At 57.2% G+C, this 27992-nt stretch overlaps 1 protein-coding gene across 2 annotated transcripts; it reads left to right on the top strand.

Moving 5' to 3' along the window:
* Positions 1–108: 108 nt before the first annotated feature.
* NECTIN2 (nectin cell adhesion molecule 2) lies at positions 109–27989 on the top strand. Of its 2 annotated transcripts, XM_053905460.1 has the most exons (9): positions 109–506; positions 11842–12237; positions 14504–14800; positions 15939–16056; positions 16999–17147; positions 24416–24569; positions 26758–26821; positions 26970–27056; positions 27614–27989. In XM_053905460.1, the coding sequence occupies exons 1-9, from the start codon at positions 416–418 to the stop codon at positions 27878–27880; spliced, it is 1623 nt and encodes a 540-aa protein (XP_053761435.1). In that variant the 5' UTR covers positions 109–415; the 3' UTR covers positions 27881–27989. The 2 variants fall into 2 exon arrangements, with proteins under 2 accessions (XP_053761435.1, XP_053761436.1); XM_053905461.1 differs by lacking the exons at positions 24416–24569; positions 26758–26821; positions 26970–27056; positions 27614–27989 and adding an exon at positions 21571–22297 and having other exon boundaries at positions 111–506.
* Positions 27990–27992: the final 3 nt, after the last annotated feature.

The following is a 27992-nucleotide window of genomic DNA, read 5'->3' on the forward strand; positions in this document are numbered from 1 at the left end:
GGGGAGGGGCAACATCGAATTCTGGGGAGAGGCAGGTGTAAAACCCTGGGAGGGGGCGGGCGCAGAATGCTGGGCGGGGCGGGAATAAAATCCCGGGGAGGACCGGCGTGGAATCTCAGAGAGGGCGGGACAGCGTGAGCGAGTGCGGCCAGAGCCCAAGGTCGGCTCCGCGGGGGGGGAGGGAAGGGGTGGGTCCTGTGACGTCAGCGAGTCCGAGCTGCCAGAGAGAAGCCTGGGGCCGGGGGCGCCGAGCGGGGAGAGCCCGGCCCCGAGAGCAGAGCCGCGGGAGCAGAGCGGGCGGCAACCGGCCGGGAGCCGGAGCCCCTCAGGCACCTGCTCGACCGCCCAGCCGATCGGCGCTCACGGAGTGGCCCGCAGGCCCCCGCCCGGGCCCAGTCCCACCCCGGGCCCCCCCATGGCCCGGGCCGCAGCCCTCTCGCCGTCGAGATCGTCGCCGACGCTGCCACTCCTGCCGCTGCTGCTGCTGCTGCTGCTCCGGGAAACCGGTGAGAAACCGCAGACGCCCACCCCCCGCGCGGACCCAACCCCTTCCCCACCTTCCGAGTGGGGAAAGACCGAGCACCCTCCCCGCTCTACCCCCAGTTCACCGAGCCCCCTCCCTCGAGCCCCCTTCCCGGCTGGCCGCACCGACTGCGACCCTTATCTCTCTGCAGCCCTCTCCCCCCGCCCACCACCACCCTTCTTAATCCCAACTCTCCATCCATCCTACACCGGACTTCTCGGTTATCCCCTCCCCCTTCCTCAGACTCTAACACCAAAAGGGTTAAATCTGAGCCTTCGCGCCCCCCGCCCCACCCCGCACTGAGCTGTCAACCCGGATCTGAGGTTCCATCTCCGCTTCCCCGCTCAGGCATGTGGGGAATTTCTCCCCCCGCTCCCCAGCAGGAGGGTCGCGACGAGGAGACAAGACCATCCCCCATTTTCCTTCTCCCAGGGTTGGGCGTTTGAGGCCTTGGGAGAACTGAGGGCAGGGGGCCAGATGTCCAGGTTCTCCAGAGGGGCTGGAGGGCTGGAACTTCGTGTTCCTTGGAGGGCCAAGGATGAGAGTTCTGGCGACCTGGGGAAGGGCCTGAGGACTCCAACCTGGGGCCTCCGGGAGCTGTCGGTTCTTGGGACCCAGAAAACAAGGGGCTGGGGCCTGGCTCCTGGGACCCAGACAAATTAGGGGCTCGGGGTCTGAGTCCCAAGTGGAATGAAGGCTAGGGGCTATGTGTCCTGGGGTCCTGGTCGAATTGGGGGCAGGAAGGGCTCAAACCTGGGTTCCAGATTGTGAGCAGGGGGCTGTGGCTCCTGGGTCCCAGGTAAAACAGGGGGTGAGGGGGGAGGCGGAAGAGGCCCTATCTCCTGGGTTTCAGATTTAATTGTAGGCATTGGAATGTCTCCTGAGATCCAGATGTAAATGCGGGCGGGGCACCCGGTTCTTGGCTTCTAGATGTAATCAAGGGCAGGAGGCTCTCTCTAGAAGCTGGCGCTCGGTCGGCTGTGTCCCCTGAAGAAAGAAGACGCTTCCCTTTCCTTGTGAGCCGTCGGCTGGGACGTCCCTGGGGAAGTTTTACCGGTTTCACTTTAGCTGAACCCCGGCAGGGAGGGGCAGGAGCTCTCCCCGGCTCCCGGTTCCGGACTCCCAGGTTTCGGGACCTTATCTTTCCTCCGGTCGCGCCCTTGGAGCCGCCGCAGGGGGGGGGGGGGGGGGGACTCGAGGAGCCGCCGCCCTAATCCCCCGCCCCTCCCTCTGCTCTGCCCACCGACTCCCTCCCAGTCCCCTCAACCCCTCTGAGGGAGGGCGCAGCTCTCAGAGGAGGGAGAGGCTGGGACGAACAGGTGAAGAAGGTTCTGGCCCCGCCCCCTTGCAGGTGACTGGGCTCTTTATTCCCAGCTAGAAACTCTGGACACTGGAGTTTCCCAAGGGTTTGCCCAGGAAGTGTAGGCGGGAGCGGGGGGTGGGGGTGTGTGGGGGGGTGTCTTGGGAGAACCCTGAACCCTGGCTATCCCTCTGACCTCATTTGCCCCAGCTTGTCGCTGACTTGTATCCCAAGCCTTGACTCCGAGTTGGATACTGGCTCTCCCTTGGTGTCAGAGATAGGGAGATGAGGTCAGGACCTGCCGCTTGGGAGAAACGCTCAGAACCCACCTGACCTTGAGCCAGGCTTTGACTTGACTCGTGATCTCATGGAGAATTCTAGATCGCCCTAGGAGACAGGTCCTCTGTTCCTATTTCCATTTTGCAGATGGGGACACGGAGGCTTCGAAAGGGCAAGCCACATTCCCGGGGTCCACAGCCAGTCCCCAGGAAGCCAGGTGTCAGACTTCAGAGCCTTCTTGGGCCCCGCTCCATCAGGTGCCCCTGAGGCTCCATTTCCTCCTTTGTAAAACAGAGACAGTAACCCTTTCCCTCTAGGGCCAGTGGGAGGGTTCAGAGGCCTCACTGAGCCCGTGTGAAAGCTCTTAGCACCTGGGGAGGGGGCCTTCCGCCCTCCTGACCCCTCATCTTTGTGCCTTTGCTTCCCACCTTTTCTCCCTCCCCCCTTTTCTCTCTCCCTCTGTCTCTCCCTCCTTCCCTCACTTTCTCTCCACCTCCTCCCCTCTTCATTTCTCGCCTCTCTCTGCTTCTCTGGCTCTCTCCTCTCACAGAGCTCCTTCTTTCTGTCTTTCCTTGCCATCCATCTCTCTCTTTACCTGTCTCTGGCTCCTCTGTCTCCCCCTTCCTTGGCCCCTGGGGGACTGAGGCCTCTCCACCTGGGCCCCCTGCTGGGTCGCCTCCTCTCCAGTCCTCCCTAGCTTTCTTGGCTCTTCCCTGTCAGTCAGCCCATAGTGGAGGGGGATGGGAGGAGAGGGCCTGCTGTCTCTTCTCATTAGGGAAGGGGGACTGGGCAGCAAGGTGGGGAGGGGAGCAGGGAAGGGATTCACAGACAGGGAGGGAGATACAGGGCTGGGGACGGAAGGTGGAAGGCGACGGAGAATGCATCAGAAACAGATTTAGGGATGGGGTCAGGGACAAACCCTAGATTGGAACCGAGAGAGATGGCAGGGGGCGGGGGGAGGATGAGATGTGGCCCACAAGGGTGGGACAGAAAGATGCTGAGATGGGGCCAGAAAGGTGGAGGAGGGGGAGGGAGCTGGACAGACGCACTAGGATAAAGGCAGGAACAGCCTAAGGAGAGAGATTTAGAGCCTTGGTGACGGACTGAGAGCCCAGAAGCCCCCAGCCATCAGTGACGAGATGCCAGGACCCAGGGAGGTCAGGGCACAGGCCAGTCTCAAGGCCAGCAGTATGTGGGGGGCGCAGGGAGTGGTGGACACAGAAAGGACAGGGAGTTAAGGCACACCGGCCAGCTCCCCCGCCCCGCCGGGGACACTGTTACATTTTTAATGTCCCAACCATGCTGAGAAATGGAGGAGGAGGGGGAGGAGAAGAGAGACCCAGGGAGATGGCCCAGGCATAGACAAAGGGTATCAGAGATGCGGAGAGGCAGGCAGAGATGGGGAGACCCAGGAGGCAGGGAGGTCCCAGGGTCAGAGACATACAGCCCGTGAGAGATAGACACCAGAGACATAGACCGTGAGAGACAGACACCAGAAACCCCGAGAGTTTAGAGACCCCAGGAGACAAAGCAGGGAGCCGAATTCCAGAGACTAGGAGACCCACACCCAGAAAGACGGGCCTCTCAGGTGTCAGACATAGAGGAAAGAGAATATGAGAACAGCTAAGGATGTGGGCCGTCTTCTCGGGCCAGTGAAAATGTTCCGGGATGGACTGCCATGAGGGAGGCACAGGTCTGGGAATATACTAACGCCACTGAACTGTGCGCTTTGAGTGGGCAGATTGGATGCTATGGGAATTATATCTCAATAAAGCCGTTAGAGGGGCACCTGGGTGGCTCAGTCGGTTACGCATCCAACTCTTGATTTCAGCTCAGGTCGTGATCTCACAGTTCGTGGGATCAATCCCCACATTAGGCTTTGTGCTGACAGCAAGGAGCCTGCTTGGGATTCTCTCTCTCTCTCTCTCTCTCTCTCTCTCTCTCTCTGCCCCTCCCCTGCTCGTGCAAGCGCTCTCGCTCACTCTCTCTCTCTCTCTCTTTCAAAATAAATAAATCAACTTAAAAAAAAAAATAAAGCTGTTAGAGAGAGAAATGACGGACGCAGAAAGCAGAAAGTCTGAGAGAGACAAAGGCAGAAACCAGAGAGCTGGGGAGTTGAAGACATGTAGGGACAGACTCAGGGCCCAGGAACCAGATGCAGAGAGAGATCAAGGCCTGCGGGGGTCGGGGGGGGGGGGGGGGGGGGCGTGGGCGGGCAGAGTCTCGGGGATGGAAACATTTTGGGGTAAATGTGGACTGGGCAGAGCGGTGAGAGCTTCTGTCTGAGGGGCTCGGCCAGGGAGGGCAGTCCTAGAGATCCAGCACCAGAAACATTAGACCCCACAGCGGGGGTCCTGGGTCCTTCTGGGGTGGGGGTGGGGGTGGCCGCTGCAGAAAGGCAGGGAGGTCTCAACCTGGGGAGGGAGTGATAACCACCCTCTGAGAGATGGTTGGGGAAGACAGGGAGGCAGGTGCAGAAAGCCAGGCACAGAGAGCCCCATCTCCAGGCCACCGCTGCTGTGGCTCGCCTCTCCCCACCCCAGACCGGCTCCCGGATGTCCGCTGCGGGGGTGGGCACTGTGATTAATGCAATTAATTAATTAGCAAGGTGGCTGAGGCAGCAGCCGAGGCCAGCGCTCATAGCACGCGGGCCTTCAAGGGCCTGCTCGAGTCCTGCCGCACCCGACAGGGCAGGTCACGGTGTTTATGGGTCTCAGGAGCCAGCCAGGCAGGAGCCCGGGAGTCAGGGCCCCCAGCCCCCTACTCGAAGTCACCATGGCACCCTCCTCTCTGCCTCGATCTTCCAACCCCGGATCTCAGGGTCTCAGGCTGTGTGTCTCTGTCTCTCTAAGTTTTCTCCCGGGCTCATGCGATGCCCCGGGCAGCCCCCACTCCGCCACCAGAAAGCCTGCAGGCCCAGGCCATAGGGACAGGAAGCGTGTCTGGGGACCCAGCTGATGCCTCATGAAGCTGTCACCAGTCTGCCTTGCTGAGGGAAGCTGAGGGAGGCCCGTGTTCCCATGGCCAGACTCTCCCCCACCGTGGTGCCAGCCACGTCCCAGCCAAGGTCAGGGCACAGGCACACTCCCAATAGCACGCTGGACACCAGGGTCCTAATTTCAGGCCAGCCGTCCTCCTGGCTTCGGTTCCCCAGCCTCCATCTAAGACGCAGAATGTCTGGGCACCAGCCCACCCCTGTGCCCCTGACTCTCAGAGCCTGTGGGCCTCACGTCCCAGCCATTCCCTGCTGAACTTGCCGCCACGTCTGGTTGATCCTTCTTCCTCACAGCCCAGCCCCCGCGTCCCTGCCCCATCCCATTCCGAGGGTTCTTCCAGAAGGCACAAACCTAACCCTGTTCCTCCCCCTGGGAACAACTCTCCATGGCTTCCCAGCACCCTCAGGCAAAAGCCCAAACTTTTTTTTTCTTTTATTTTTAAATTTAATTAATTTTTTAAAAATTTACATCCAGATTCATTAGCATAGAGTGCGACAACGATTTCAGGAGTAGATTCCTTAATGCCCCTTCCCCATTTAGCCCATCCCCCCTCCCACAACCCCTCCAGTAACCCTCAGTTTGTTCTCCATATTTAAGTCTTGTATGTTTTGTCCCCTCCCTGTTTTTATATTATTTTTGTTTCCCTTCCCTTATGTTCATCTGTTTTGTCTCTTCAAGTCCTCATAGGAGTGACGTCATATGATTTGTGTCTTTCTCTGACTAATTTCACTTAGCATAATACCCTCCAGTTCCATCCACGTAGTTGCAAATGGCAAGATTTCGTTCTTTTTGATTGCCGAGTAATACTCCCTTGTATATATATAGACCACATCTTCTTTATCCGTTCATCCATCGATGGGCATTTGGGCTCTTTCCATACTTTGGCTATTGTCGATAGTGCTGCTAGAAACATGGGGGTGCGTGTGTCCCTTCAAAACGGCATCCCTGTATCCCGCGGATAAATGCCTAGTCGTGCAATTGCTGGGTCCTAGGGTAGTTCTATTTTTAATTTTTTGAGGAACCTCCATACTGCTTTCCAGAGTGGCTGCACCAGTTTGCATTCCCACCAAACATCTTTTTTAATGTTTATTTATTTTTGAGAGAGAGAGAGAGAGAACAAGCAGGGAAGGGACAGAGACAGAGACAGAGAATCCCAAGCAGGCTCTGTGTGGAGCCCGATGCGGGGCTCGAACCCACAAACCGTGGGATTATGACCGGAACGGAAACCGAGAGTCAGATATTTAGCCGACCGAGCCACCCAGGGGCCCCCAAAGCGCAAACTCTTTTTTTTTTTTTTCAACGTTTATTTATTTATTTTTGGGACAGAGAGAGACAGAGCATGAACGGGGGAGGGACAGAGAGAGAGGGAGACACAGAATCGGAAGCAGGGTCCAGGCTCTGAGCCATCAGCCCAGAGCCTGACGCGGGGCTCGAACTCACGGACCGTGAGATCGTGACCTGGCTGAAGTCGGACGCTTAACCGACTGCGCCACCCAGGCGCCCCTCAAAGCGCAAACTCTTAATGGAGCCTCTGCCCGTGGATCTAGTGCACAGCTGATTCCCCGGCTTCACCTCATTCGTTCATCCATCATGTTTCTGGAGCTCCTACAGTGTGCCAGGCACCATTGTAGGCTCTGGCGACACATTAGTCAGCAAAGACCCCTCCCCCTGGGCACTGATGTTCTAGTGGGGGAGATACATCAGGTGCTTTGAGGGAAATGAAGCGGGGTCGAGGCAGTTTTTATTACCATTACGGTGCTCAGGGGGTCTTTGCCTAGCTGAGCAAAGACCTGAACGAAACGAGGGAGGGAGCCATGGGGACATGTGGGGAAGAAGCATTTCAGGATGCCGGAACCAGTGCAAAGGCCCTGAGGTCATCTGGGGAACAGTGGGGAAGCCAGTGTGGTCAGAGCAGGGTGAGCCAAGGGGAGAGGGTGGGGGGTGAGGCTAGAAAGAAGGTGGGTGCAGATCGTGCGGGGCCTTGAGAGTTTCTTTTCTGAGTGAGGAGGGCCGCCGGAGGGCAGGCTCTGAGCCGGGAGGAGGGACCTATTGGCTGTGTTTGGGAACAGACCGTGAGGGCAACTGCAGTCCTCCGTGCGGGCAGATACCAGTGAATTAGGAGCTCAGACGTGGTCTGTTGGTGGGTATATTTTGTAGATGGAGCCGACAGGGTTTCCTGATGGACCGCGTGTGGGGGTAGAGGACGAGGGGCGACGTTTAGGTGGAAACACCCCTAACCCCACAGGGGCTGAACCATCCTGTTCATTCTGAATTAGAAACAGATTGGGGGAACTTCCAGAGGCCCCTGGGTGGCTCTGTCAGTTAAACGTCCGACTGTTGGTCTCGGCTCAGGCCGTGATCTCGAGGTTCGTGAGTTCGAGCCCCGCGCCGGGCTCTGTGCTGACAGTGTGGAGCCTGCTTGGGATTCTCCGTCTCCCTCTCTCTCTGTCTCTCAAAATAAATAAACATTTAAAAAAAAAAAACAGAATGGGGAACTTCAGGCCATGGGATTTTAGAACCTCATTCATTCGGAGAATATTGAGTGTCCACCAGGAGCCGATTGCTGTCGCAGATACTGAGGGCATAGCTTGTGGGCCTAACTGGGCAAAGAAGTCACGAAAGTCCAGGCTGGAAGAGGGGGAGCAGTGCTCTGCAGAGGAACTGGGGGGGCAGGGGGAGGCGCGTATGGCCCTCTGGGGCAGAGTGTTGGGGATGAAAACCCTGTCTGGGGAGCCTGCCCCATAAGAAGCCAAGAGTGGGGTCTTTTTTAAACCTCCGAAGCGGACAATGCTGAGACACCCCCCCTAGATACAGGAGGGCAGCCCTCCCTCAGAAGATCCAGTTGTCACGCGGCCACAAGGACCTCCCCAGCATGTGAAATCTGGCTCAGCGAAGGGTCCCAGGGACCCAGAGGTAGGGGTGGGGCTCCGCGAGCCTGAGCTCTGCTTCCCTTGAAAAGGAATGCCTTCTCCTTCAGGAAGCCCTCCGGGCCTCCCTCAGGCGGGTCAGGCCTCTGGCTGTGGGTTCTTACGCGCACACCTCACCCCCTTCAGTCTTCCAGGCCACCTTGACAATGACTCTTGGGGCAACGTGGGTCTCCCCGCCCCATTGTCTACCCTCACCTGATACACGTGTCCCTGTCTCTTCTGAGGCACCTGCACCCCACACAGAGCCAGATACTCATTTGGTTGTATTTATTGAGCGCTTACTGCATGCCATGCCTTGGTATCGGCTCCGGGGATACAGCAGGGAACGAGAGACAGACATTCCATCCCCAGGGGCCAACCCTCTAGCACCCAGGACCTGTTTGCTGAGTCACTGCCCCACGAACTTGCCTGGGATGGGAGCAGATTCCAATCCCTCCTTCCCCCACCACGCAATCCCTTTAAGTTCTGAGTCCCCCTCCAGGAGCCAGCCTCCAGCCCTGCACCCAGTCTCCATCGTAACCTCTGGGTCTTCCAGTGACCCCTCTGCAGGACTTCTTGCTGTCTGGTGAGGCATTTCTGCCCGGCTCCACCTGCCCCTCGGGTTCCCTGGGTTCAAGCCTAGTCATTCTCCAGCTGCGGGACCCTCCGTAGCTCCCACTTGCCTCAAAGGGGAAAACCTCCATTCCTGGCCCGACCCTACTTTGCTCTCTCCAGAGCCCACAAAGGCCGGGTGATTTTTCCTGACAGAGGGCCCGTCCCTCCCCACCCAGCTGGAAAGAGGCAGGCCGTTGGGGGACCCTTGTCCCACATTCCGCGCCTTTGGAGGCCGAGTGGGTGAAGGATCCTGGCACCAGAGAGAAGGGACAGCCTTTCCTCAGCTCCACCCAGTTGGTGACCCCCAGGAACCCCATATCCTGATTTTGGTCTGGATTTTGAGCTTTAATCTCCAGACCCTTCTGTGAGTCAGTAGATGGGTGAGTGCTGGTTCGTGTTGGAAACAATGCTGTGTGGGCCAAGAGTGAATACACGCGAAGCCGGATTTGGCCTGCGGCGGGCTGGCAGCTAACGGCCTCTGGCCTCTGTTTGACTCACCCGTGCGGGGCCCCTCAAAGGCCTCGTGGCAGGAAGTCGTCTCATGGAATCGTCACGAGGGATCCTGCTTGAACATCCCCATTTTACAGATGGAGGGATTTAGGCTCAGAAATAAGGTCACCACCCCCCCTCCCCACCCCGGAAAGGGACTGAGCCAGCAGGACACCACCCATGGCACCCTGCTCAGGGGTCCCACACTCTTGACATTCTATAGTGTGGCCTGTCTGAAGGGGAGGAGGCCCCCTTCCCAACATGTCACTCTTAGGTTATTTTGGGGACATGCGTGGGGATTTCATGAGATAACAGATCTTTTTTTTTTTTAAAGTATTTTTCAAAAACTTTTTTTTTTTTCATGTTTATTTCTTTTTGAGAGAAAGAGAGAGTGTGGACGGGGGAGGGGCAGAGAGAGAGGGAGACACAAGACTCCGAAGCAGGCTCCAGACTCTGAGCTGTCAGCACAGAGCCCAATGCGGGGCTCAAACCCACGAACGTGAGATCATGACCTGAGCCGAAGTTGGACACTTAACCAGCTGAGCCACTCAAGTGCCCCTTACGTATCTTTTTAAGTTTATTTATTTATTCTGAGAGAGAGAGAGAGAGAGAGAGCACGCGTGCACGCGAGCAAGTGGGGGAAGGGCACAGAGAGAGTCTTGTGGGGCTCGAACTCACAAACCGTGAGATCATGACCTGAGCCAAAGTCGGACACTTAACCGATGGTGCCACTCAGGTGCCCCGAGGCGACAGATCTGTTACACGGTGGTCTTGGCTGGGGGCTTCTTTCCAAAAGTTTCTGGGACCGGCCCCACTGATGCAACTGCCTTCTGCGGGGACCCTCTCATTAGGGTCTCCTATTAATGTGCCCTGGGTTTCTGTGTGAGGCCAGTGCTCCCCACCCCCATCTCGGTCAAAGACAGCTGGGCAGCCTTTGCCCCTTGAGCAAGGGCATGTGCCCTCGGCCTTGCCTCAAGGCTGAGTATCAAGGGCCACTCGTAATTATACTTACCTGGCTGTGTTTATGTAACAAGCACTGATCTCCTGTTTCCTGTGGCCCTGTGCTGAGTGCTCCACAAATATTCTTTAATCTTTATAACAGCCCCTATAGGGGGCGGAGCCCTCTGAGTACCCTCATTTTACAACCGGAGGAAACCAAGGCCCAGAGAAGTTCAACGACTTGCCCAAAGTCACACGGCCAGCACGTGGCAGCACCAGGATGCGAACCCAGGCGGCCTGGGCCCGCGGTCGCCGTGCTGTATTGCCTCGCACCACAGAGCAACATCCTTCCTTATTCCGTGTTTTTAATAAACGCGAGAAAACAAAAGAGAAGGGAAAAGAGACGTTCACAGCAAAAACCCGTTTGCTCATATTCCGTCCTGTTCACAATCAACACAAAGTGGAGACGACCCGAGTGTCGATCAACTGATGAGCCGATAAATGACACAGAATGCACCCACACAGTGGCAGATTATTCAGCCGCGAAAAGGAACCAAGCGCCGAAACTTGAAAACAGGATGCCGGGTGAAGGAAGCCAGTCACAGCGCCACCTAGTGTATGATTCCATTTATATGAAATGTCTCAAAGCGGCAGATGTGTGGAGGCCAAGGAAGTGAGTGAGGGGTTTCCAGGGGCTGGGGGCACGGGGAGCGACTGCCAGTGGGTACCGAGTTTCTTTGGGGAATTATAAAAATTCCCTAAAATTGATTGCAGTGACAGATACCATATGTAACAAGTCTTGTGAATGAATATACAATATATACTCACCTGCTTTCAGTGGGTGGGAATTATATCTCAATAAAGTTGTTTCAAAAGAAAAAAAAAAAGTGGGGCACCTACGTGTTTCAGTCGGTTGGGCGTCCGACTTTGGCTCAGGTTCATAGGTTGGAGGCCCCCCCCCCTCCCCCGCCCCGCGTTGGGCTCCGTGCTGCCCATGCAGAGCCTGGTTGGGATTCTGGATCTCTCCTCTCTCTCTGCCCCTCCCCCACTTGTGCTTTCTCTCTCTCTCTCAAAACAAACAAACGGTTGGGGCACCTGGGTGGCTCAGTGGGTTAAGCATCCGACTACGGCTCAGGTCACGATCTCGCGGTCCGTGAGTTCGAGCCCCGCGTCGGGCTCTGTGTTGACAGCTCAGAGCCTGGAGCCTGTTTCAGATTCTGTGTCTCCCTCTCTCTCTGACCCTCCCTCATTCATGCTGTCTCTCCCTGTCTCAAGAATAAATAAATATTAAAATAAACAAACGGGGGGGCGCCTGGGTGGCTCAGTCGGTTAAGCGGCCGACTTCAGCTCGGGTCATGATCTCGCGGTCGGTGAGTTCGAGCCCCGCGTCGGGCTCTGTGCTGACAGCTCAGAGCCTGCAGCCTGTTTCAGATTCTGTGTCTCCCTCTCTCTGACCCTCCCCTGTTCATGCTCTCTCTCTGTCTCAAAAAATAAATAAATGTTAAAAAAAATAAATAAAAATAAAAAAATAAAATAAAATAAACAAATGGTTTTTAAAAGGATATTAACAGTAATTCCACACTAGCACGTAATCTAGTCGAGATTCCTATGTCCCCAGTGTTTCTGTGAAACGTGCTCTCTGGAAGAATTGGGAATCGGGACCTCACAAAGGCTCCTGCGTCGCATCTGGGGCTTGCATTTCCCTGTGGGGCCCCTCAGCGATGGCCCTGCCTGGCCTGGAGGTGTCTGGCTCCTTCCCCCACCCACCTCTCTCTCTCTCTCTTTTCTCTCCAGGAGCCCAGGATGTGCAAGTTCGAGTGCCGCCCGAGGTGCGGGGCAACCTGGGGGGCACCGTGCAGCTACCGTGTCACCTGCTGCCGTCGGGACCGGACGTCAGAGTCTCGCAGGTGACGTGGCTGCACGTGGACGCAACCGGCACCAGCAGGAGCGTGGCCGCCTTCCACCCTTCGTACGGGCCCAGCTTCCGCAGCCCAAAGCCCGGCGAAGAGCGGCTGTCCTTCGTCACCGCCGGGCAGAGCGGTGGGACCAGGCAGGGCACGGAGACGGAGCTGCGGGATGCCACGCTGGCCCTCCGGGGACTGACGGTGGAGGATGAGGGCAACTATACCTGCGAATTTGCCACGTTCCCCAGTGGCACCAGCCGGGGGACGACCTGGCTCCGGGCCATAGGTGAGCAGGGTCGGGCGGGAGAGCCCTCTCGCAGATCTGTCTCTCCCTCTGCTCCAGCGGTAATATCGGCTTTCTCCGTGGTCTTCGGTCAGTTGGCAAATATCCATTAAGCGCCTGCCGTTGCCAGACTCTGTCCTGCGGGTTGAGGTTACAGCAGGCACAAGGCATTCGCCAAAGACATACTGAGCACCTATTATGTGCTGGGCCCTGTTTGGGGCTCTAGCAACAAAGCAGTAAGACAGCTCCCTGCCCTCCTGGGGCTTCTAGTTCAATAAGGGAGGGTCAGACAGTAACTAACGTTAGTAAGAAAAACAGGAGTGAGTCAGGTGGCTCTAGGTGCCATGGAAGCTGGTGGGGGGCAGATTATAATTTTGGCTGTAGAGTCCGGGTGAAATCTGAAGAAAAACTCGAAGGAGGCAAGGGAGCCCCGTAGGTTCTCTAAGGGAACAGCATTTCAGACAGAGAGAATGGCAGGTGCAAAGGCCCTGAGGCAGGGCCCACCTGGAACATTTGCCGTAGAGCAGGGAAGTGAGTGTAACCGGAGGCTTGCGACTAAAGGGAAAGGAGGAGGGGACAAGGTCAAGAAGATAGTGGGAGCCACGGGATCACAGACAGCCCCATGAGCCACATGAGGACTTTGAATTTTGCCCTGAGAGAACCAGAACTGTGGGAGGTTCTGAGCAGGGGATAGGTGTGATCTGGCTTCAGTTTTCACAGGCTCCTCTAGCTGCAGGTCGGGGGGGGGGGGGGGCAAGGGTGGCAGCTCAGGGGCCGCAGGGGAGCAGGGGAGCGCGCGAGTCCCGGCAGGAGGTAATGGCAGCAAGGCGGAGGCAGTTGGGGCAGCAAGAAGAGATCAGATTCGGGAAACAGGTAGTGCCGGGGAATGATCCAATTAGCCAACAAACAAAGGGGACACACCAGGATGATGTGATACTCACTCCGAGTAAGCGACCCCGGTGGTCCCTTTTAGACGGAATGGGCAGGGAAAGAAAGCCTCTTAGTCAGGTCCTGATGCGTAAGGAGTCACGCGGGGGACGTGTGCCCTCGGGCAGGGGAATAGATGCACCCGTAAGAGGGAAGCCCGTACCAAAAAGCTGGGAACCGCGTACCAAAAAGCTGGGACGCAGGAGTGCACTTGGCATGTACCAGGAACAGAAAGGAGGCTGGTGGCCAGGGCTCGCGTGACCCCTCACCGAAGCAGGAAAACCAGCAGAGCCAGATCGCATGGGCCTCCTGGGCGAAGGATTCCATGGGGGCAGATGCAGCGGGGGTGGGGAGGAGTGGGTGGGATAAAGCCTCCAGCTCCAGCCGGGGAGGGGGCAGGGGACGGGGGGTGACCAGCACAGCCACTTAAGAAAATGGGGGAGACTTTGAGAAGGGCTTTTTTTTTTTTTTGAAGGATGCTCTTTCTTTTTTTTTTTTTTTTAATTTTTTTTTTTTAATGTTTTATTTATTTTTGAGACAGGGAGAGACAGAGCATGAACAGGGGAGGGTCAGAGAGAGGGAGACGCAGAATCTGAAACAGGCTCCAGGCTCTGAGCTGTCAGCACAGAGCCCGACGCGGGGCTCGAACTCACAGACCGTGAGATCATGACCTGAGCCGAAGTCGGCCGCTTAACCAACTGAGCCACCCAGGCACCCCCAAGTTTATTTATTTTGGGAGAGAGAGTGAACAGGGGAGGGGCAGAGTGAGAGGGAGAGAGTCCCAAGCAGGCTCTGTGCTGACAGCATGGAGCCTGATGTGGGGCTCGAACTCACGAACTGTGAGATCGTGACCTGAGCTGAAATCCAGAGTTGGACGCTTAACTGACCGAGCCACCCAGGCACCCTGGGCATTTATTTTAAGTTTATTTATTTATTTTTGAGAGAAAGAGAGAGCGGGAGAGGGGCGGGGGGGGTGGGGAGAGAGAGAGAGAGAGAGAGAGAGAGAGAGAGAATCCCAAGCAGGCTCTGCATTGTCAGCCCAGAGCCCAGTGTGGGGCTCAATCCCACAAACTGTGAGATCATGATCTGAACCAAAGTCCAGAATTGGACAGTCAACCAACTGAGCCACCCAGGCCCCCTGGGGTGGGAATGTTTATTATCCCGACTTTACAGAAGAGGAAACTGAGATCCGGAGCTGGGAAATGACTGGCCAAAAGCCGTGCAGCTGCTGAACAGAACTGGGATTGGATAAGCCCAGGCAGTTGGGGCTTAACTTAGGCTGAGGTGTTTGTTGAGTGACTGCGGGTGAGGAGTGACGTCACCCCTCTGTTGCTCTCCCCAGCACAGCCCCAGAACCACGCTGAAACACAGGAGGTCACCCTGAGCCTGGAACCTGTGCCCGTGGCCCGCTGTGTCTCCGAGGGGGGCCGGCCACCCGCCCGAATCTCCTGGTTCTCGCCCCTGGACGGGGAGGCCAGAGAGAGCCAGGTGTCCGGACCTGTGCCCGGCACAGTCACCGTCACCAGCCGCTTCACCTTGGTGCCCCTGAGTCGAGTGGATGGTGTCAAGGTCACCTGCAAAGTGGAGCACGAGAGCTTTGAGGAGCCCATCTTGCTGCCTGTTACCCTCTCCGTGCGCTGTGAGTGTTTCAGGATGTGACCGCGTCCCCCGTGTGGTCTACGCTGGCTTCTCTAGGGCACTGTCTACACTACCGCCGAGTGCTGGCTGCATTAGCCCACCCCGGGCCAGATTCTGCCCTGCCTTCCTGCCGGTTGTCTATACTGGCTCTCGTGGGCAACGCCTACACCCTGGGTCCCCGTTGTCTCTACTGCCTTCTCTAGGCTCTCTCCTTGCCGCCCCCATCGGTGGTAAAGCAAGGTTTGCAGGGGCCGGTTGTATACATTTCTTCCCAGTCCCACATCCAGCGAGGTCACACTGATAGCTTGATGTTGATCGCTGAGGGCTATTCACACCAAGGAAATCGGCAAACACTGCTAATCAGGCCTGTTCTATTTTTTTTTTCTTTTTTTTTTTTTAACGTTTATTTATTTTTGAGACAGAGAGAGACAGAGCACGAACGGGGGAGGGCCAGAGAGAGAGGGAGACACAGAATCGGAAGCAGGCTCCAGGCTCTGAGCCGTCAGCCCAGAGCCCGACGCGGGGCTCGAACTCACGGACCGTGAGATCGTGACCCGAGCCGAAGGCGGACGCTTAACCGACTGAGCCACCCAGGCGCCCATCCATCCCCCTTTTCAAAAAGCCGGTTTACCAACCCCCACCGGCCCCCCTACGATATCTTTTGTGGCTCCCGAGGGGGCCCCGGTTGATACTTGCTTTACCGTGTGCATCGACTACTGTGGGTTTGTAGCAACCAACCCAACGTTGTCTATACCCCCCCCACCCCCATTCACACCATCTAAACTGACCCTGCTGGGGTCGCCATACCAGCTCCTGCCCCCCCCCACCCCCCCCCGTATGATTCACACTGGCCCCTGTGGGCCCCGTCGTGGCAGCAATAACACGATCTCTGTGGCACCCTCAGACGCTGCCGCCATTGAACGATACCTTCCTCGAAATGGTCCAGGTGGCATTCCGGGACAGCAGGTGCGCTGGCCTCAGCAGACGTAGCCCAAACTGACCTGCCCCAGTTTCCACGGGTCCACGTCCTGCCAACCCACCTCATCTCTTTAGGATTCCCGTCTATCTGCTCACCTATCTGCTCTCTGGGGACTCCGCCCGTCTCTGAGCCAGCACCCCCCCCCCCCCATTTCCTCCAGACCCCCCTGAGGTCTCCATTTCTGGCTATGATGACAACTGGTACCTCGGCCGCAGCGAGGCCACCCTGAACTGTGATGTCCGCAGCAAACCAGAGCCCACAGGCTACGACTGGAGCACGTGAGTCCTGGGTGGGTCTGGGCCCGTGGGTCTGAGGGAGGAGGGGGCTGGGGGCTGGGCCCGTGGGTCTGAGGGAGGAGGGGCTGGGGGCAGGACTCCTGGGTCTGAGGGAGGAGGGGCTGGGGGCCTAGACTCCTGGGTCTGAGGGAGGAGGGGCTGGGGGTCTGGACTCCTATGTCTGAGGGAGGAGGGGGCTGGGGTCTGGACTCCTATATCTGAGGGCTTGGGGCCTGGACTCCAGTGTCTGAGGGAGGAGGGGCTGGGGGGACTGGGTCCCTGGGTCTGAAAGGGGAGGGGCTGGAGGCCTAGACTCCTGGGTGTGAGGGAGGAGGGGCTGGGGGTCTGGACTCCTGTGTCTGAGGGAGGAGGGGCTGGGGGCCTGGACTCTGGGTCTGAGGGAGGAGGGGCTGGAGGCCTAGACTCCTGTGTCTGAGGGAGGAGGGGCTGGGGACAGGACTCCTGGGCCTGAGGGAGGAGGGGGCTGGGGGCTGAATTCCTGGGTCTGAGGGAGGAGGGGCTGGGGGCTGGATTCCTGGGTCTGAGGGAGGAGGGGCTGGGGGCCGAGACTCCTGGGTCTGAGGGAGGAGGGGCTGGGGGCCTAGACTCCTGGGTCTGAGGGAGGAGGGGCTGGGGCTGGATTCCTGGGTCTGAGGGAGGAGGAGGCTGGGGTCTGGACTCCTGGGTCTGAGGGAGGAGGGGCTGGGGGCTGAGACTCCTGGGTCTGAGGGAGGAGGGGCTGGGGCTGGATTCCTGGGTCTGAGGGAGCAGCACCAGGGATCTGAACCCATGAGTCCTCCAGGAGATGGCTGGCAGTGTCGGGTCTTAAGTATTAAGTTTTATGTCCCTGGAGCTTGGGTGTTAAAGGCTGCGTCATCAGGGACCAGGCCTGTGCCCCGCTATGGGCCCTGATGTTCCCCTCCGGTGACCCCTCACGCCTTCCAGGACCGCAGGCGTCTTCCCCGCTTCCGCAGTAGCCCAGGGCCCCCAGCTGATCATCCACTCGGTGGACAAACTCGTCAACACCACGTTCATCTGCACCGTCACCAACGCCGTGGGCACGGGCCGTGCTGAGCAGGTGGTCCTCGTCCGAGGTGAGCGGGTCTCGGAGGTGGCGGGCGAAGATCGGGTCAACCCCCCAAGTGCTCCTCCTTCCTGGGTTCCGGGGCCGCGTTGCGGGGAGGCTGTGCCGCCGGCCTGGGGAGGGATCCAGACCCGCCTCGCCGATGAGAAAGGAGGGCAGTGGGGCTTTTCTGTCTCGCACCCCCCCCCCCCCCCAGTTGGATCTGGATCAGGACGATAGAGTAGGCACTGGCAGGAGAATCGGGAGGATGAGGCCTCTGCTAGGTGCTTGCTCGAGACTAGAGGCTCGGAAAGGGTCTTCAGGAAGAGACCCGGGGATATTGCCCTGGGCTCCAGTTGGAGAGACGCATGTCAGACAGCTAGGCAAACAGAAACACACTCAAACACTGATTTCTTACAGGGAGTGCCGGTCAAGTAACATTAGGAAATCAGTTTGTTTGTTTGTTTTTTTTAATTTGCATTCATTTATTATTTTTTTTTAATGTTTATTTTTGAGGAAGAGACAGACAGAGCGTGAGCGGGGGGAGGAGCAGAGAGAGGGAGACCCAGAATCCGAAGCAGGCTCCAGGCTCCGAGCTGTCAGCACAGAGCCTGACGCGGGGCTCAAACTCACGGACTGTGAGATCATGACCTGAGCCAAAGTTGGACGCATAACCGTCTGAGCCACCCAGGAGCCCCTTATGAGAGAGAGAGAGAGAGAGAGAGAGGTAGCACGCTCCAGTGAGCGAGTGGGGGAGGGACAGAGAGAGAGGGAGACAGAGGATCTGAAGCAGGCTCTATGCTGACCGCAGGGAGCCCGATGCAGGGCTCGAACTCACAAATTGGGAGATCATGACCCGAGCTGAAACCAAGAGTCGGACGCTCCACCGCCTGAACCACCCAGGCGCCCCAGGAACTCAGCTTTCGTGTGTGTTGGAACATTTGTGTTTCTAGGGGGCGTATTTTGGGAATGGCAGCTGATGTGTCTGTGGGTCAAAAGTTCTCTGAGTCCCCCCCCCCCCCCCCCCGATACTGAACTCAAACTCCGGAGGGGCCCTAAGACAGGAGAGGAAAAGAACGAAGCCAGGCCGGGCCTGTGGCCCAGGCTGACGGAGGCGGGGTCGAGGTCACGGCTGTGGAGCCACCCACCTAGCGGGAGGCAGGAACTGTTACAAGGCGGCGTGCCCCGAGACCCAGACATGTGAACCCCAGGGCTGAGAACAGAGCCAGCAGCCCGCGGGGCCCACGTCTACAGAGACGGGCTCTGTGCTCCGTCCGAGATGGCATCGTAACGGAAACAGAAACTCACCCACCGCAACCCACACTCTCAGACTCACCGTCACCCAGACACACCCCCCAAGAGAACAGGGCCGCACAACGAACAGAGCCACCGAGATGCCATGTGTACCTGGAGGAAAAAACAAAAAAAAAACATTCTAGGAAACACCCTCCCAGCTCGACACTCTACACAACACGCCTGTGCAAACACACAACACCGGGCATAGTGGGGAGGAGGAGAGGCCCCCTCAGAAACAGGACTGCAGACAAAGGCACAGAGGCGTGAGGACAGGCACACCCACACCTAGAGACAGGCAGACAGGCGCCACGGCCAGAAACAAAAACAGATCCCCTTACTAAGACATAATCTTTTTTTTTTTTTTAATTTTTTAACTTTTATTTATTTTTGAGACGGAGAGAGACAGAGCATGAACGAGGGAGGGTCAGAAAGAGGGAGACACAGGATCCGAAACAGGCTCCAGGCTCTGAGCTGTCAGCACAGAGCCCGATGCGGGGCTCGAACTCACGGTCTGTGAGATCATGACCTGAGCCGAAGTTGGCCACTTAACCGACTGAGCCACCCAGGCGCCCCATCTTTTTTTTTTTTTTTTAACGTTTACTTATTTTTGAGACAGAGAGAGACAGAGCATGAACGGGGGAGGGCCAGAGAGAGAGGGAGACACAGAATCGGAAGCAGGCTCCAGGCTCTGAGCTGTCGGCACAGAGCCTGACGCGGGGCTCGAACCCACAAACCATGAGATCATGACCTGAGCCGAAGTCGGCCACTTTAACCTACTGAGCCACCCAGGCGCCCTGAGACATAATCTTACAACACACACACACACACACACACACCCCTAGAGAAACAAACGGAAACAGACCCCTCTCAGGAATTCCCTCGCCCTGGAGATACGACACGCGTGTTCCGGGTCACGGTCACAGCCAACGCACCCATAGAGACAGGCGGCCTGCCCTCAGCAAGGCTGACACTCACACGCACAAACGCACACCCCTGGAGGGAGACCCAGACGTGCCGGCAGTGGGGAGAGCCCTGCGGACGGCAACGGTTTCCACACGCGGAAACCATCCCTCACACAGATGCTAAGGGAGAAACTCAAAGACGGTCTCAGAGGTGCACGCCCTCAGACAGTCTCCAGAAACCCCGTTGCTTTCAACACATGGTCATCTGACAAATATTTGTCGAGGGCTCCTCTTGGCCAAGCCGCCTCCTTGATGTCGGGAACACGGTGGCGAGCAGAGAGGTCAGTCCCTGCCGTCGAAGGCACACCCCGGGGAGGGAGGGTCAGCTACACCTGCCACCCGGCAAGACGCGCAACTGGAAATACATCCCCTGAACCCGTGCCCCAGGTACACACCCTCTTGGGCGTCCGCCCTCAGTCAGTAGGCACCCCCAAGGGGTAGAGCCCCGCAAAGCACAGGTGCAGTCCTGCCTGAGGGTCGTCCAAGGGATCCACAACCACGAAAACACGGACACCCCCTAAAACTCCTGAAACACACAGAAACGGGCGGGCCCACAGGCCGTGCCACAGGCTAGACCTCGCCTCAGGGCGACTGGAGAACTTCTGACCCGCCGACTTCACCAACACGCCCGCCGTCTCCAAAATACCACCTCCAGGAGCACAGATAAACATTCCAGCATGCGCTAAAGCAGGTTCCCAGACATTAACTGATAAGCATCCGCAGCAAGAAAACTGTTCCACGCCTCTAACCCGTGCGCAGGTACAGACACACATTCCAGAGAAACTGTTTCACAAAATACCGCTTGACCCTTCACACTGCGGACACACTTTTTCTGGTCTGCTTTTTATTATTATTATTACTGTTCCTTGCGAGCCACTAAAGTGAGGTGACAGCCCTCTGGGTCATGGCTCTATTTGAAAATGCCACTCTGAAAAGAGACACCTGGAGAAGCAGGTGCCCTCAGGAGCGTGGGTCCCAGCCTCTCCTGTGCGCAGGGTGTGGGGAGGAGGGGCTCAGGTGTAAGTGGGTCCCCCTCCCCCTGGTTTCTCCCCATCAGGCCTGGCATGCAGGGGTGGGGCAAGGGGTGTGTAGAAAATGGTTCCTGGTTCCAGCTGCATCAATGTCTCTCCCTGATGTGGGGCCCAGGGTCCCCTCCCTCATCTCTCCCGCCCCCACCCTAAGCACTCCCTGGCTTCCTTCTCCACCTCCCTCAGACCCCTCCCCTCCCAGCTGCTGGGCCACTGATGGGGACAGGGGGCTTCATGGCTCCATTTTCCACACATGGCCAGACAGGAGGCAGGCCATGTCGCCCGGACCAGGTGCCCCCCAGCCACTTCCAAGGGGAGGGAACTATCAGGAGAACCCTCACCCTTCTTGTCCCCTTCTGTCCAGCCCAGAGAGCTCTGGAATCTGTGACAGTCTCGAACCCAAATCCAGCTCTGCCTCTTGATGGCTGGATCCACCCAAGGTTCTGTGACTCGAACATCAGAGCCTTTGTGAGGACCCCACGGCCTGTCCCAAGCGGGTCACAAACTCGGATACCTACGGGGTCCTCGCAAGTGACCGGCTGGCCAGATGCGGAACCCTGTTCCGATACGAGCAGCCAGCCTTCACTCAGCCACTGCCCATCACCAGGGGCAGATGAGAGATTGGTGTCGCCATCAGTTTGATTTTCTTTTTCCCTAAAAGAAATCGGGATTTGTGGTGAGATAGCCTGGTTTTGAAATGTTAGCGAGTTTAATTTTTTTTTTTTCAGTTTATTTATTTATTTTGAGAGGGTGGGGGTTGCTGAAGGGGCAGAGAGGCAGAGACAGAACCCCAAGCCCCGACGTGGGGCTCGAACCCACGAACTGTGAGATCACGACCTGGGCGAAATCAAGAGTCGGAAACTCAACCGGCTGAGCCACCCAGGCGCCCCCAGCAAGTGTTAAGTTTTGAAAAACCCTGTGCAGGTATAAGGAACCACATCTGGCCACCCGTTGGCCCCCCCCCCCCCGCCCCCACTCTGTCCAAGGTGCCCACCGCTTAGCGCGGTCTCCCTTCCCTCCGCCTCCCCCACCTTCTGCCCACACCCCGAATCACATCCCGGATTTTCCCATCACTGTCCCTGTCGTGTCCTGTGCCCCGTCCCCCAGATGTGTCCTCTTGACCTCTTGTCTCCCTTTCTGTCTCTCGCCCCTCCTTCTCTCTCCTCAGACACACCCCGGGCCTCGCCCCGAGACGTGGGTCCAGTGGTGTGGGGGGCCGTGGGGGGGACACTGCTGGTGCTGCTGCTTCTGGCTGGGGGGTCCTTGGCCTTCATCTTGCTGAGGGTGAGGAGGAGGAGGAAGAGCCCTGGAGGAGGAGGAGGAGGAGGAGGCGACAATGGAGGAGGATCCTACGATCCAAAAACTCAGGTGTTTGGGAACGGGGGCCCTGTCTTCTGGACACCAGCCGCCCCTGGTCCCCTGAAGCCAGATGGCAAGGATGAGGAGGACGAGGAGGAAGAGGAGGAGAAGGCAGAGGAAGGTCTCATGTTGCCTCCACCCAAGTCTCTCGAGGACGACATGGAGTCCCAGCTGGACGGCTCCCTCATTTCCCGGCGGGCAATTTACGTGTGACCCTGAGACAGACAGAGACAGAGACAGAGACAGCCGCCCCAGCCAAGGGTTCCAGACTGGTTTTGGACTCGTTTTTCTGGACACTGGAGCTCAAGTGCTCCCTCCCACTTCCCTGGGATTGGGAGGGGACAGGAATCACACACTGGACTTCTGTCGCCAGGGCTGCGCGGGGGGGGAAGGAGAGGCCCCTGCGGAGCTCAGTAGTGGGGACCCAGAGAGGAACCCCCACCCCCACCCCACCCCCAGAGACTTGTTTTTGGCTCTGACCCGCCCCACCCTGCCCCGCGACACTCAGGAGTTAATAAACGCCTTGGAGGAAAACAGCGGGGGTGTCTTGTAATACATCAGACCCCCTCCCTGGGGGGTGGGACAGGGACTGCTAGGTCCCGGGGGCGGGATGGGGGAGGGGCTGTGTTCTGACTCTTTGGATCCATCAATGACGCACCGGATGCCTGAGACCCCTGAGGCCAGTATAACCGGGGGAGCCGGTTGCTGGGTTCTGGGCTTAGAGGCTGGGAAGGTTGGACTGGGGGGGTGGGGGTGGGGGGCGGTCCCAGGACTTGCAGGTGCCTTTCGGGTGGATTAGCCAGACTGGTGAGAACCCTGAGCTCCCCAGAACAGGACTGGGAACCTGGACTCCTTGGCTGGGGGGGCGGGGGGGGGGGCGGGAGGGGCGCGAAGCTCAAACCTGACCTTGAGGTTGTTGAGGATCTGGGAGGGAGAGCACTGCCCGCTGTGTTCTCTGGGCCCTCAGGATCCTGGGCAGGTGCTGGGGGACTAAGGAACCAGGAAAACCCCACCTTGACACCGATGACACCCGGGCCTTTTTCAGCCTCCTTCCTCTTTCCTTGCCCTGGGCCCAAGGGGCTTTTCGGTGATTCAGGGGAGGGTCTGCAGGTCTGTGTCCCTCTTTCCCCTCCCCCCACCCCCAGCTAGAAAAGCCCCCAAACCCAGGCTGGGGAATGAGGGGGGTGGGGGGGGACAGGGTCCTGCCCCAGTCACCTCTGCTCTCCCAGTGGCCCTGGCCATCCCTCTGAGACACAGGTAGAGCTGTGTGGGCCCCCGCAGCTGTCATGGGGCAGGGTGTAATAAGCCTGTGCCAGGAACAACCGGCACTGAGCAGCTAAGTGGGGCTCGGGGAGTTCATTTCCCACCAGTATTGACTTCCACTTATTCTGCCAGGGGCACAGAGGTGACTCAGACAGCCCCCTCCCCCTGGGCGTGCAGTCAAAAAAAAAAAAAAACAAAACAAAAAACCCAGGAATCCCAGCACTCTTAGGATGGCTATGTGTGGCTTGAGCGAGCGGTGATTACTATTGTCCCCCCGAACCCCAAGCCCTGAAGCCCTCCGGAGGATGCCAGGCTGGGGTGCGGGAAGTAGTGGAAACCGGGGACCCAGCCATTATTCCTCCGGGCAGCTTGATCTCCGCATCTGTGCAATGGGGTTCACAGAGGGTGGGGCTCTTGCGTGTGCGTGGTTTCCTCTGGTTGTTTACGGTCCTGTCACCCACTCTGGTCCCCGCCCCCTCCTCCCCAACATGGGAGGCTAGCGCCAGCAGGCAGGGGCGGGAGTTTTGCCGACCTGGCACACGGGCCCCTCCCTCCTACATCTGGCAAACGCCAGCTGTGTGCCAGAGCCTGCCCCTTGAGCTCACAGTGCAGTGTGGAAATTGGCAAGCAAACAGGTGACATCAGGGGGTGAGATAGTGCTACAATCGAGAAAGCCCAGGGGGCCACAGCTCCTCTCAATTCCTTTCCTGTTAGGTTGGCGGAGCTACATCCTCTGCCCCCGATGACTCGATGACTCCGTTCCCTGTAATGAGTGAAGGGTTCCCATCCGATTCCAGAATCCCCTAGGTTCCGCGCCTCTTAGCGCTGCCCCATCACCTCCCTTCCCTCTTCTCCCCTGTCTCCCCCTCTTTTCTGGCCGCACGGTCTCCTTGCTGTTCCTCAAAAGGAACACGAGGCTTCCTCCTCAGGGCTTTTGCACTGGCTGTTTCCTCTGCCTGCAATGCTCTCATTTCCTCACGGTTCACCCCCTGCAGCTCCTTCAGGTCTTTGCTCAAACGTCACCTCCTATTAAGTCTCTCTCTGGCGACCCCTGCCCCCCCCCCCGTCACTTCCTTGTCACCTTCCCCTATGTTTTCACCCCGTATCACTCACTGCCGCTTGGCAGATGAGCTATTGTATTTGTTTCTGTGCTGTTGGTCTCTCTGCCCAGCTAGAACGTGTGTCCCGCGGGAGCAGGGACTCCTGTATGTTTTGTTCACCACTGCGACCCAACAAATGCTCAGTAAGGACTAGGCAAAGGAACGAACGCCCTCTGCCTTTGGGAGAAGAGGTGGGCAGGTGGGCGATGACTTAGGGAAGAGGGTGCCTGGGAGTAAGGAGCTGTGGCTTCCTCTCCTGGGGATCCCCTTACACTGTCCCTCTTCTTGCAGAGACCCCCAACACAGCAGGCGCAGGGGCCACGGGTGGCATCATTGGGGGCATCATCGCTGCCATCATTGCCACCGCTGTGGCCGCCACAGGCATCCTCATCTGCCGGCAGCAGCGGAAAGAGCAGAGGCTGCAGGGGGCAGAGGAGGATGATGAGTGAGTGACGGGCCCTGAGAAGTGGGTGGAGGAGGGGGTCCCAGAATTGGGGAGCCCAAGGTGGGGGGGAGGGGAAACATCTGTGATGGCCGTGGGAAACAGAGCGACCCAAAATAACTGTGACTTAAATGGGAGGGAGGCCTTATTTCTGTCTCCCACAAAGCACGGGTATGACAGCTATGCTGCGTGAAGCCATCAGAGCCCAGGCTCCTGCTACCTTATTACTCAGCCTTCCCTTCCCTCCCGTTCCATGATAGCTCCCCGCTCTATCACCGTCTACATACTGGACAACCAGATACGGCCATCCTGGCCTCGAAACAGGCATTCCTGCCAGGGGGAAAGATAAACACAAGGCAGTGAGCTGCCCTATAAGGGAACCTGTCACTCCCCCTCACTTCCCATTGGCCAGAATCTAGTCACATGGTGCACCGGCCGCAAAGGACGCTGGGAAATGTAGTCTTTATTCTGGGTGATCATATGTCCAGCTAAAATCTCTCTTTCTCTCTTTTCTATGTTTATTTCTTTATTTTGAAAGAGAGAGAGCAGGAGAGGGGCAGAGAGAGAGGGAGACAGAGAATCCCAAGCAGGCTCTGCACCATCAGTGCAGAGCCCAATGTAGGGCCTGAACTCACAACCCGTGAGATCATGATCTGAGCTGAAATTAAGAGTCCGATGCTGTTCAATATTCTTTGTCCAAATTTTAGATTCTCGGAATAAATGCCTTGTACAGATGCAAAAAGCACATAAACAAACAAAAGAGTCCGATGCTTAACCAACTGAGCCACCCAGGCACCCCCAACTAAAATCTCTTAATATGAGAAAGAAGGAGCCTGGATATGGGGGCCAGGAGGGAACCAGCTACACGTCTCTGTGTAGAACATTTGTTATGTGCCAGGCTTGGCGAGATGCATTTTTACATGTGTGACCTTGAGGAAGCCTCACATCCATTCGTTGACTCAACAAGCGTTCAGAAAGTATCCACTAGGGCCAGGCCCTGGAGGTTAGTGACGCACTGATGAGACAAACGTTTTTAAAGTGTTCACACACATAAATACATCATGGAAACATAAATTCTCACAGGGAGCCAATGGTACCCACTTTATCAGAAAGGAAACAGGTTCAGAGGGGGCTGAGATCACTTGCTGAAATTCGCCCAGCAAGGAAGCATTTGGGGGGCAAAATGGTTCTGAAGTAACACTACCCAGTGTGTGTGTGTGTGTGTGTGTGTGTGTGTGTGTGTGTGGGCGCGCGCGCGCGCGGCAGGCGTGGAACACTTGTTAACAATGTAGATTCCCGAGCTTATACGAAACCTACTACATCAGAACTTTTACAAGAAGGGCTCGGAATCTGTATTTATAACAAGTTCCCTGAGTTATTCTGATGCACAAGAAAGTTTCTGAACCACTGCCTTAATCATCTAGTCAGTTCAAACCAACAACTTGCCATCGATCTCCTCTGTCCAACCCAGGGCTGAGACCCCGTGGTGCCTGAGATGGCCCTGCCCTCCTGGGGCTCACAGTCTGGAGGAAACAGACCCATCCCTAGAGAGTGGCAGTCCAGCATGGCTGGCAATGGGCTAGAAAAGCTGAGAGAGCTGTGAGAGGCCAGAGGGGGCCCCTGACCCAGCGTGGAGGGTCAGGGAGGGCTTCCTGGGGGAGGCAACATCCGAGCTGGGGATTGAAGGCACAGTAGGCACTCATTATGCATGCAGGATGCTCTGGTCTGCGGGTATGTATGATGAGGGAATTGTATCCTAGGTTGGAGGCCAGGAAAGCATTTCGTTTATTCATTCATTCTATTAACAAATACTTCCTGACTTCCTCATGGCGAGTTCTGAGAACACTGTTGAAGACCCAGATTTCATTTTTTCCTTCACATTGCTTCACAGTGGGATATGGTTATTGGATGATATCAGAAATAATATTTCAAACACAAACTCAGTAAATGCTCTGAGAGGGAAGAAAAGCTAGATGTAACCATATGTCCAGAATTCCTGACCCTCCTGGAGAATCAGGCAGGCTTCCTGGAAGAAGAGAAATTGATGGGGATGATTAGGCATTAGCTGGGCAAGGGGGCACATGGGCGGTGGAAAGGGAGATCAGTTAGAGGGGAGAGCAGGTGCGGTGACCTGGGATAGGAGGGCTCTTCCCGTCTGAGCCTCCACCTTGACCTACCTCCTACCCCACAGTCTGGAGGGGCCTCCCTCGTACAAGCCACCAACACCCAAGGCGAAGCTCGAGGAGCCAGAGATGGTGAGCACTTCCCCCGGTACCCGGCTGCGCCCACACCCATACCCACCTTTCCCCACTGAGGCAGGGGCTAGGAGGGGGAGCTGGTTGGGAGAGGCCAGCCATGGTGGGGGGGGGGTTGTCCTGACCCGCCCCTCTTCCTTCCCTGCAGCCCTCCCAGCTCTTCACTCTTGGGGCCTCGGAGCACAGCCCGCTCAAGACTCCCTACTTTGATGCTGGCGTCTCATGTGCTGAGCAGGTAGGAGCTCAGGGCAGGTCAGGGGTGGGTTTAGGGCCAGGGTCAGCTCCTGATATTAAAGGTCACAATTCAAGGTCAGGGCCGTGTCTCTGGTCAGAGCTTAGAGAATCAAGATGTGTTTAGGATTCAGTGGGGGAGATCTTGGTTGAAAAAGCGCAAGAACATGAGGTTAGAGCCCAAGGTCACTCAGTCAGTGAAAGCGGTCTGCTGGATGTCAGGGGTCCTATCAAAGTTGAGACAAACCGAGGTTCAAGGAGCTGTTTTGGCCTTAAGGTTAAGTAGTTGAGGATAAAATTGAAGATTGAAGTCAAAGGTTCGTGGAGAAAGACTTGTGGTCAGGGATCAAAAGACAAAGGAGAGGCCCAGGAGCGATGGTCTGGGCTTTGAGTTCTGGATAAGCCGTATGACTGTCCCAGAGCAATTTCAGCCCTGGCCGCAAGGGGTAAGGTTAGGTCTGGTTGGCATAAGGAGATGGTCGAGATTTGGGGGTCAAGGGGCGGATTGGGATTCTGTGTGCTCAGGAGATGACCTTGGGCTTTTTCCCTCCCTGCCCCCAGGATATGCCTCGATATCATGAGCTGCCCACCTTGGAAGAGAGGTCAGGGCCCCTGCTCCTGGGGGCTACAGGCCTGGGGTCACCCATCCTGGTGCCTCCAGGGCCACCTGCTGTGGAGAGGGTTTCCCTGGACTTAGAGGAAGAGGAGGAGGAGGAGGAAGACTATTTGGACAAGATCAACCCCATCTATGACGCCCTGTCCTACTCTAGCCCCGCTGATTCCTACCGGAGCAAAGGCTTTGTCATGTCCCGAGCCATGTATGTGTGAGCTGCCGTGGCCCTGGCCTCTTGCCTCTCACTTTTTGATCCCTCAACTTTCTGCCAGGCCAGGCCACTGTCAGTTAACACACAAAAATGCATCTCATCTGTGACTTCTACTT

The sequence above is a fragment of the Panthera pardus genome, unplaced genomic scaffold (assembly GCF_024362965.1).
Source record: "Panthera pardus isolate Hobbes unplaced genomic scaffold, ASM2436296v1 HiC_scaffold_18, whole genome shotgun sequence".
NCBI lineage: Eukaryota > Metazoa > Chordata > Mammalia > Carnivora > Felidae > Panthera > Panthera pardus.

What these genes read in the sequence shown, in the direction of transcription:
- NECTIN2 (XM_053905460.1), top strand. Translation starts at nt 416, where the DNA reads ATGGCCCGGGCCGCAGCCCTCTCGCCGTCGAGATCGTCGCCGACGCTG. An exon ending in GCAGGTGGTCCTCGTCCGAG is followed by an intron (nt 17,148 to 24,415) that starts GTGAGCGGGTCT and finishes CTCTTCTTGCAG; the next exon opens with AGACCCCCAACACAGCAGGC. An exon ending in GCGTCTCATGTGCTGAGCAG is followed by an intron (nt 27,057 to 27,613) that starts GTAGGAGCTCAG and finishes CCCTGCCCCCAG; the next exon opens with GATATGCCTCGATATCATGA.